The sequence below is a fragment of the Meleagris gallopavo genome, chromosome 1, assembly GCF_000146605.3.
Source record: "Meleagris gallopavo isolate NT-WF06-2002-E0010 breed Aviagen turkey brand Nicholas breeding stock chromosome 1, Turkey_5.1, whole genome shotgun sequence".
In the NCBI taxonomy this organism is placed as follows: domain Eukaryota; kingdom Metazoa; phylum Chordata; class Aves; order Galliformes; family Phasianidae; genus Meleagris; species Meleagris gallopavo.
In genome coordinates, this window is record NC_015011.2 from 189,107,768 (window position 1) to 189,117,933 (window position 10,166).

Below are 10,166 nucleotides of genomic sequence, written 5' to 3' on the forward strand. Positions count from 1 at the left end.
TTTCTCCCATTTCTCCCATTTATCCGTCCATCCACCTTCTCATCGATCCCTTTCTCCAATTCCCCATCCATTTCTCCACCCACCAATCCATTTCTCCAATACTTCTCCAATCAGTACTCCATCCATCCATCCATCCATCCATCCATCCATCCATCCATCCATCCATCCATCCTCCCATCCTCCCATCCTCCCATCCTCCCATCCTTCCATCCTTCCATCCTCCCATCCTCCCATCCTCCCATCTTTCCATCCTTCCATCTGTTCATCCACCCACCCATCCACATAGATTTTCATCACCTCTTCCCCTGTCTCCTCTCTCTGCTCTGCCCTGCCCCTGTGCTTCTTGCTGTGCCGCAGGGGCGCTGCAGGGATGCAGTGCTGATATCCACTGGACGAAGGTGAGGACGTTTCTACAGAGAGCAATCCCCAGTGCTATAATTGCATATTCCAGGCAGGATTTAAGACTCTGAAGTCAGACTCTGAGAACTGTGTTTTCGTCATGAGATCCTTCACAAAACACCAGTTACGCTCCATCTGCTGGTGGGATGGTGTCTGCTATGCCTCTGAAGCAGCGGGTGCTGAGCACACTTGGAGGTGGGACAACACAGTAAGTGAAGCATCCCTTCCATCCCTTCTGGTCCTTGCATACCAGGAGCCTGGCGGACGGTGCTGTGAGACATGGCTGAGCATTTTGCCCTGCTGACAGTCTCCATCCTCATCCTTCTGGGCACAGGGCTAAGCAGCCCCCGGAGCCACAGCACCCACACCTCCCCCTGGCACAGCACTGAGCTGCACAGTGCAAACCCATCCCTCAGAATGCAGACACACGGCTCACCTCTTTACCAGGGACCAAAACTGAAGGAGGGTGGGAGGAGAAGACGGGGGATATTCCTGCCTCGGGATCACCATGCAGCAGCCAAGCTGAGCATCTTAGGGGAGCACAGGGCGCAGGGTGGGACGCATAGGCTCTGGGTGCAGGGCTCCATCTGTGCTGTGGTGCTAATGGTAAAGGAAAGCCATTTTTCCCCCCACTTTATAAATATTCACTCAGGACACAGCAGCTGATGATGCACAGAAAGAATAGCACGACGTTTTTATTTCTGCTGATAGCCTGAAGCACATTTCCAGATAGATGATGAAAGGAAGGTGCTCAGGTCTGAGCACGCAGATTCAAGTACCCAAATCTATATTTTCATGTCACAGATAATTATAGCATCCTGGAAAGCTGACTGCTAATTTAGCTAATTATTTAACTGGCAAAGTAAAGTGTGGAGGCACAGATGTCTGGATCCTTGTCTGAGACGTGGGGCAGTTGGAAATAGACTAATGCTATTTTCCGTGGAACGTTAATGAATTTAGCCACACGCCTCTGATTAAACAATATCGTGTTCCTTGTTTGCATAGGCAGATGGAGTGCGAGTTCCTTGAGTGCTGAGGGTTGGGAAATTTTGGCTGCTTCCTCATCAGCCACTGCAGCCCCTGGCGAGAGCAGCAGACAAGCCATGCAAAGCTATCTGCGTTGTTTTACACCCTTTTGTTTCACCTGCAACCCCAAAGCGTGCATATGCTGCATTCAGAGTTTAACCTTTTTAAGCTTTTATGATTATCCTTCACAAAGCACTGCATTTCCCTGAGGTGGCTGTGGGCTGTGGATTGGGACTCTGGGCTGGGAGTTCTGCAGAAGAAATGAGAGCTGAGTTTGAGAAGACATTGCTCCATCTCACCTGTTTAAGTTTGTGCTGTGAAAACATCACTGCTAAGAATGAGAGTTGCTGTACATATTATTATTGCACCCACCGATCAAAATACCCACTGCTTTGAATAGCTTGACGAGCTGTCACTGAGAATGACAACCAAAACTGGAATAGTAAATCATCTTTGAAGTGAAGGGAAATAATAGCATTCTAAATTTCCCATTGCATTAATGAAGTTAGACTCATGGGAGTGACAGGGTCCCCTTGGGGGTCAGGACAGACAACTTTCAGTAATTCCTTCTGTTTCTGTGGCTTCCAGGGACCATCATGGAGGAATTATAGAATTCCAGGCTGGTTTGGGTCCTTAAAGCCCACCCAGCCCTACACCTCAATGGGCAGGGACACCTCCCATAGTCCAGTGCCCACAGCCCCATCCATGGCCTTGGGCAATTGAATACAGGAGCCCATCCCCGTTGTGCCTGGTACTGTGTGGGAACAACACAGAGAAAAGAGCAGCCTTTTCTTCTTTCCCTTCAGCTTATGGGTAGGATGAGAACAGCAAAGGGTGCAGATGGAAGACAGGAGGACAAGCAAAAGCACATCTGCCTAGAGCCTGGCCATGGAGAAAGCTCAGCAGCCGGGTGGAGGGCGGTGGTTGGTGCAGATGGGGCATCCTGCACTGGAAATCTGAAAATTCAGCACAGAAGCTGAGAGCTGGCTGGGCAGGTGTGCCTGCAAGCAAGACCAGGCAGAGGGATGGGGACATGGCCTAGGAGGGAGAACCCCATGTGGAGGCGCTGAGGGGGACGCTAACGGAGGTGGGGATCACGGACGTCTTATCAGGGCAGGAGAGCAATGTCATCCATGGGGACCAGAAGGGGCTGCAGCAGTACCCTGGGAGGAACGTGGCCTTGCTGCAATAGATAACGTTATTTTCTCTTGTACAGGTGAGGAGCCTGTGGAAATGAAGCAGGACCAAGGGCTGGGTTGGCACTGCACCATGTTAATTCCTGCTCTTCGAGGGGAGCAGAAGCAAGATCTCCACAATGAGCCTTAGATGTGTCCAGACACTGGCTGGTTTTCATTGCCCTTAAAATCTCCTCCTGCATTACCTTTGAAGTGTTCACAAGAACCAAGTCTTTAGCCCAGGCTGCTCTCAGCCCACGCTGAACATGCACCCCAGGAACAGCAGCCAAGCTCAGCCTTTCCTGCTGGCAGGCCTTCCCGGGATGGCTCAATTCCACCACTGGGTGTTCCTCCCTTTTGGTCTCATGTACCTGCTTGCAGTGCTGGGAAACGGCACCATCCTGCTGGTTGTGAGAGCGCATCGCCAGCTCCACCAGCCCATGTACTATTTCCTTTTGATGCTGGCCACCACAGACCTGGGCCTGACTCTGTCCACCCTGCCCACCGTGCTGCGCGTCTTCTGGTTGGGCGCCATGGAAATCAGCTTCCCTGCCTGCCTCATCCAGATGTTCTGCATCCACGCCTTTTCCTTCATGGAGTCCTCAGTGCTCCTGGCCATGGCCTTTGATCGCTACGTGGCCATCTGCTGCCCACTGAGGTACTCCTCCATCCTCACCAGTGCCAGGGTAGCACAGATTGGACTGGGGATCATCTGCCGATGCACACTGTCGCTTCTCCCATTAATCTGCCTCCTGACGTGGCTGCCTTTCTGCAGGTCACACGTGCTTTCTCACCCCTACTGTCTGCACCAGGACATTATACGGCTGGCGTGCACAGATGCCACCCTGAACAGCCTGTATGGCTTAACCTTGGTGCTGGTCGCAATCCTGGACTTTGTTCTCATTGCACTGTCCTACACCATGATCTTTAGAACTGTGCAAGGCATCGCCTCCAGAGAGGAGCAGGCCAAAGCCCTAAACACTTGTGTCTCTCACTTCTGTGCTGTCCTTATCTTCTACATCCCTTTGGCTGGGCTGTCCATTATGCACCGGTACGGAAGGAATGCTGCACCTATTAGCCATGCTGTCATGGCCAATGTCTACCTCTTTGTCCCACCTATATTGAACCCAATCCTCTACACCATGAAAAGCAAGGCCATTTGCAAAGTCCTCATGGGGCTCCTGTGTCAGAGAGCAGCCTGGCCTGGCCATGCCCAGAACTGTTAGAATCATAGAATAGTTTGAGTTGGAAGGGACCTTTACAGGCCATCAGGTCCCACTCCCACAGTTAACAGGGACACCCACAGTGTCTCAAGGAATGGGGCACCACTATCTCTCTGGGCATCCTGTGCCACTGCCTCACCATCCTTATTGTAAACAACTTTTTCCTTACAAATAAACTAAATCCCCTCTGTTCTAGTTTGAAATCATTTCCCTTTGCCCTATCACACAGCCCCTGTTAAAGTCTGCCCCTTCTTTCTTACAGTCCCTGTAGATACTGAGGTCACTCTCAGGTCTCCTGATTATGTGGGACTCTTGCCTGCATGAAATGCCCAGAAAAAGTGCCAGCCCAAACAGAAGCAGGAGGTTATGAGATCTGTAAGTTAATGGGAAGAGCATATTACAAAGAGTGCTCAGAAAGCTGAATGCTCTTTAAAGGCATCAAAAGCAAGAGTCCAGCTGGGAAATGAGGGAAGTCTTGGTGACAAAGGATGAGAGCTGTACTTAGTAGCAGATAGCTCAGAAGATCTTGATCAGTCTCTTAGATATCATGAACTCCCAGTAACCGGTGTTGCTCACCTGAGTCTGGAACAAAGATGGATGTGAAATTGCAGAGCTGCTGGACAGAGGCATCACTCTATCACAAATGGTCGCAGTGCTGGAGGACAGGTGATTATCAACTTCCCTTCACCTGCAATGGGGTCTCCATATGATTCTCCCTGAGACCTGCTGATCGGTGTGCAGGATTTCCTCTCCTGATGGGATGACAGTGGTTTTGAGAAAGAATATTGTGAATAAGCACATGAGTAAGCACTTATGGGTAAAACTTTTAGAGTCAGCTGGGCTGCAGGGGGAAATCCTCGTATGGCAGTGGGACTTCTCTGAGGGTGGCTCCAGCTGGAGGATCCTGCTGACGTAACGCACCTGGATGTCACAGAGACTTTGACTAAACTGCATTAAAGCAATCACTTTGTAAGGGGGTTGGAGGAAAGCCTCATCCTGGGATGGGAGGCTGATGAATGAAGGGTAAGTCATTTCAGTCCAGAGAAGAGTCAGCAGGAGTCTCTCCAGTGGATGTGTCCTTGAACTCATTTTGTTCTACACTTCCACCAGTGACCTGGATAAGTGCAGTGCACAGTGAGCTCTCAAAGCTTACAAATGACATGAGGTTGGGCACAGTATTGGTAGTAACTATCTTCTGTATTTTTATAAGATTGTTCAGATGTTCATTCCAATAGCAATACATTTCTGGCTCTGGACAGTATTTGTCCTTCCTTTTTCTGGAACAAGTTCTTGAGTGTACCATAGCTGCAACTCATAGAATTCAGATCTTATTTGGACAATACTCCCATAGAAACGGATCTCAAAGCAAGGGGTTGTGGCACTGCTGACAGGCAAAAGCTTGCTGCGTGGCAGCAGGGGTATGCCTTGCTGTTGATATTTCTTTAGGACATTCACAAGGAATGAGGAGGCCTTATGAGATCTTATCAAACTCAGTGCTCAATCCTGCCAGTCTAGGAAGAGGGCTCTGCCTGAGGAAGGGAACTCTGTGCTCTTTGGGTCACGTCAGCAAACCCATCAGCTAAACACTTAAGTTGAAGAGAACTGGTCCCAAGACAGACTACTGGGGAACACCGCTCATCACCAGCCTCTGCTTGGACGTAATGCCATACAGCACAGTCCTCTGTCTATGGCCTTCCGACCAATCCTTATCCACCAAATAGCCTATCCCTCAACTCCATGTCCCTCAAATTAGTACTCCAGGTGAGGCATGCCCAGTGCAGTGCAGAGTCTTGACCCAGGTGCAGACCTTGCACTTGGATTTGCTGAACCTGATGAGGTTCACCTGGCCCCTCTGCTCAGTCTGTCTGTGTCCCTCTGGATGGCATCCCGTCCCTCTGCTGTGTCACTGCACCCCACAGCTCGGGGTCATCAGCAAACTGCTGAGGGTGCACCCGACCCCACTATGTCGTTGATGAAGATATTAAAGAGTACTGGCCCCAGCACTGACTGCTGTGGGACACCACTTCCCACTGATCTCCATCCAGACATTGAGTCATTGGCCACCGCTCGATCCTGCAGCCAGTTCTTTATCCATCAAACAGTTCACCCATCAAATCCTTGTCTTTCCAATTTGGAGAAAGGGATGTTGGGATATTGTGTCAAAGGCCTTACTGAAGTCCAGATACATGACATCAGTGGCACTTCCCTTGCCCACTGTTGCAGTACGCCATCATAGAAGGCCATAGGTTGGTGAGGCAGGATTTGCCCTTGGTGAAGCCATACTGGTTCTCCCATATCCCCTCCCTGTGTTCCATGTGCCTTAGCACAGTTTCCAGAAGGAGCTGTTCCCTGGCACAGAGGTGAGACTGACAGGTCGGTATTTACTGGGGTCATCCTTCTTACTCTTTTTAAAGGGTATGATGTTACCTTTTTTCCCCAGTCACCAGGAACTTCACCTGATTGCCACAACTTTTCAAGCACTGTAGCAAGTGGCTTGGTAACTACAACAGCCAATTCCCTTAGGACTTGTTGGAGCAGGGAGCATTCCCATGAGTTTTTGGAGCAGGTCCAGAGGAGGACCACAGAGATGATCAGAGGGCTGGAGCATCTCCCCTATGAGGACAGGCTGAGGGAACCGTGGCTTCTTCCGGAGAAGAGATGGGTCCGAGGAGACCTTATAGGGGCCTTCCAGGAAATGAAGGTGCCTACAGGAAGGCTGGGGAGGGACTTTTTATAAGAACAGGACAAGGGGAAATGGTTTTAAACTGGAAGAGGGCAGATGTAGACTAGATATCGGGAAGAAATTCTTTCCTGTGAGGGTGGTGAGACACTGGCACAGGTTGCCCAGCCAGGCTGTGGATGCCCCCTGCCTGGAAGCACTGAAGGCCAGGCTGGATGGGGTTGTGAGCAACCCGGGCTATGGGAGGTGTCCCTGCCTACAGCAGGGGGTTGGGACTGGGTGATCTTAAAAGTCCCTTAAAACCAAAACCATTCTGTGATTCAATGATTCTGTGACTCACTGGGCATGTCTGCTTCTGCTTTTTTGGCTGATCCATAAATTCAAAGGAAATGATGCACTCATTTTCCCCTCAGTACAAGAAAGATATCGAGGCCCTGGAGCACGTCTAGAGAAGGGCAAGGAAACTGCGAAGGGTCTGGAACTCAAGTCTTATGGGGAGCAGCTGAGAGAATTGGATGAGGAGGTTCAGGGAGACATTATGGCTCTCTCCAACCCCCTGAATGGAGATTGTGGAGAGGCGAGGGTCAGCCTCTGCTACCAAGTAACAGAGACAGAACAAGAGGGAATGGCCTCAAGAAGCAACAGATGAGGGTCAGGTTAGATACTAGGAGAAATTTCTTCTTGGAAAGAGTTGTCAGTCACTGGGACAGGCAGCCCAGGAAGGTTACCGAGTCTCCTTCCCTGGAGGTGTTCAAGGAGAGGGTGGATGTAGTAATTAGGACACAGTTCAGTGGGAAATGTGGCGGTAAGTGGATGGCCAGACTAGGCAGTCTCAGAGACCTTTTCCAACAATAATGCTTCTGTGATTCTATGTATGATTAATACTGCTGGAAATAAAACCCATTGGCAAGTCAGAGACTACCATGGAGTTGTCTTGGGCTGCCATCAGGAGCTAAGAAGGACTAGAAACATGGTGTGCAGTCAAGCAGGACTTGAATGTGTTGTACAGGAGACAAAATGAACATTTGCAGGGATCCTCTATGTGGGTGCAGTGAAATGTGATCCTAATGAGAGGAGAGAGTGATGTTGGGAAGAACTCCCCGTCAGGGCAGTGGTGACTTTTAGACACTGTCCTCAGGAGATCAGCTTCCTGAAAGCACTGGGCTGCCCACCCATCTATTCAGGTTTGTCTTTTTCCAGTCATGAGATCATTTTTCAATATGGGTTCCAAAACATCACCCAAAGCCACGTCACTCCGTGAAATTGTGTTTAGTCCCTGGTTTTGGTACGGACCTACATGGCATTCCCACCACTTCGTCCAGCCAACTCACAAGAAGGGGCAGCATTGACTGGATAGACTCATGTTCCCTTCTGAATGGCTTCAAGCTGCACCAGGGGAGATTCAGGCTGGACGTTAGGAAATGCTACTTCTCCAAAAGAGTGGTCAGGCACTGCAATGGGCTGCCCAGGGATGTGGTGGAGTCACCGAGCCTGGGTGTTCAAGGAACATCTGCACGTTGTGTTGAGGACGTGGTGAGCGCTATTGATGATTGGTGGATGGTTGGACTGGGTGATCTTGTGGGTTTTTTCCAGCCTTGGTGATTTTATGATTCTATGATTCTCTCCCCAGTGAGCACCCCACCCTGCAGCACAATGATCCAGATTTGACAGTCAGATCTATTTATTCACACAGAAGGGAATCCAAGAGTAGGACGCTAAGCACTTGCTACTGTCTGATATTATTGGATGGTGATGGCACATAAGCACATAGCAAAGACTGATGTAAGTGATGCAGCCCCTTGACGTGTATCTGGTCAACAAAGATCCCTTGGGGTCCTTTCAAGACCTCCCCTGCTTCCACCGTAGGATACAGGGCAGTGGACATTGATCTGAGAGGAGGACAGTTCCCATGTGCTTAGGGACAATGAGAATAACCAGGGATTTTTTGTGTCCTGTAGAAAAATGGGGATCCTGCTTCACCAGAAAGGCTGTGGGTGGGCATCAGACCATGAAGAACAGTGCAGCTCTGCCTTGGGCAGGACTGCTCTCGGAATGGCTCTTAGACGAACTGAAGTTGAGTCTCCTGTCTTTCCCTGCCTAGTGCCTGTGGTCTGTGAAGCACTGCTTCTGCACTGCCAGAAGAATGAAGGGCGCTGAAATTTGAGTATCCTCCAGAAAAGGGTCTGACAATCTTTTTTTCTCCTCTTGTCTGCTTCTCCTCCCATTTCCCTCCCTCAGCATATTTTCCCTTCTGGGGCCCATCTCCTGGCTATCCACTGGTATCCAGCTCAGACACAGAGCAGGGAGCAGAGCCTGCCAATGGACAACCCCGTTATCAGGGCTGATGTGGAGACAGAGAACTCCAAGCAGTGCCAGGCTAGATTGGAGATCTGTACCTGGTAACACTGCTCACATTGCACACACAGCAGAGGTCCAGAACATGTTAGAGCCAGATTCAGAATTTGAATTTGGTTTCCCATCTGAGCTTCTCTAAATAATACAATCATAGAACCATAGAATCGCAAGGTTGGGAACGACTTGTAAGATAAACTAGTCCAACTGTGCTCCCATTACCATTGCTAAGACAAGCCTCAAAACCATATCTCGTAGCTCCTCATCCAGCTGCATTCAGTCTCCTACCTTTCTCACATATCAAGCAGTGATTTTGTAAAACATGTTTTCCATGTCATCACAGAGAAATTCTGATATTATTTAAAGGATAAAATTTCATGCAGTCCAAAGAGCACTCTGCACGTGAGACTTACTGCTGAAGATCTTCCTGAGATACTTAGGAAAAGTAATGGAAAGGAAAATCTAGAGATCTCTCCGTGTGCTCCAAGCACAAAGAAAGAGGTTCTCTCTGAACAAAGAGTCACAGAGTTAACCCAATAAACTGACCAGGGTTCTGTATAAATCATGAGCTCAGTTTGTGGCACAGAGACACGGGTCAGATTCCCTTCCTCTGAAAGAGGACAACTATTTTGTCCCTGAGTTGTTTGGTTCTGACCCCGTAAATGATGGGGTTTAACATGGGTGGCACCAGTATGTAGATATCGGCCACCAATATATGGACGTGCTGGGGGATGCTGTGTCCAAACCGGTGGGTGAGGAATGTGAAGAGTCCAGAGACATAAAATGCAAGGATAACACAGATGTGGGATACACATGTGTTAAAGGCCTTGAGCTGAGTGTCAGATGATGACAGCTTCAGTACCACCCACAGGATCATGGTGTAGGACACAGCAATCACTGTAAGGTCAACTCCTATCACCGCAAAAGCCACAAAGATGCCATAGGCAGCATTGACACTGGTGTCCTCGCATACCAGCTTCACCACGGCCATGTGTTCACAGTAGGAATGGGAGATGACACGATGCTGGCAGAAGGCCTTCCTATCGAGCAGGAAGCAGCCAGGACCCACCATGAGGACTCCACGCAGCAGCACCAGGCTCCCGAGAGCTGCCACCACCGGCATGGAGAGGATGCTGGAGTGCCGCAGGGGATGGCAAATGGCAAAATAGCGATCCAAGGCCATGGCCATGAGCACGCCCGACTCCACTGCTGTGAAGTTGTGGACAAAGAACAACTGAACAAGGCAGGAAACAAAGCCAATCTCCCTGGAGCCCCACCAGAAGATGGCGAGCGTTTTGGGCAGCATGGATG

The 10,166-nt window shown here is 49.8% G+C and overlaps 2 protein-coding genes across 2 annotated transcripts in view; one reads left to right on the forward strand and one right to left on the reverse strand.

Annotated features, from left to right (window-relative positions):
• Window positions 1-2,347: 2,347 nt before the first annotated feature.
• LOC100546941 (olfactory receptor 51A4-like) lies at window positions 2,348-3,944 on the forward strand. The gene has a single exon (XM_031552484.1). The coding sequence runs from the start codon at window positions 2,867-2,869 to the stop codon at window positions 3,824-3,826; it is 960 nt and encodes a 319-aa protein (XP_031408344.1). The 5' UTR covers window positions 2,348-2,866; the 3' UTR covers window positions 3,827-3,944.
• A 5,506-nt stretch (window positions 3,945-9,450) lies between these two features.
• Window positions 9,451-10,166, reverse strand: part of LOC100546637 (olfactory receptor 52R1) — a 6,154-nt gene continuing 5,438 nt past the window's right edge. Inside the window, exon 3 of the mRNA XM_031552105.1 lies at window positions 9,451-10,160. Within this exon, the coding sequence (XP_031407965.1) occupies window positions 9,451-10,160 (710 nt within the window). The remainder of the gene's footprint in view (window positions 10,161-10,166) is intronic.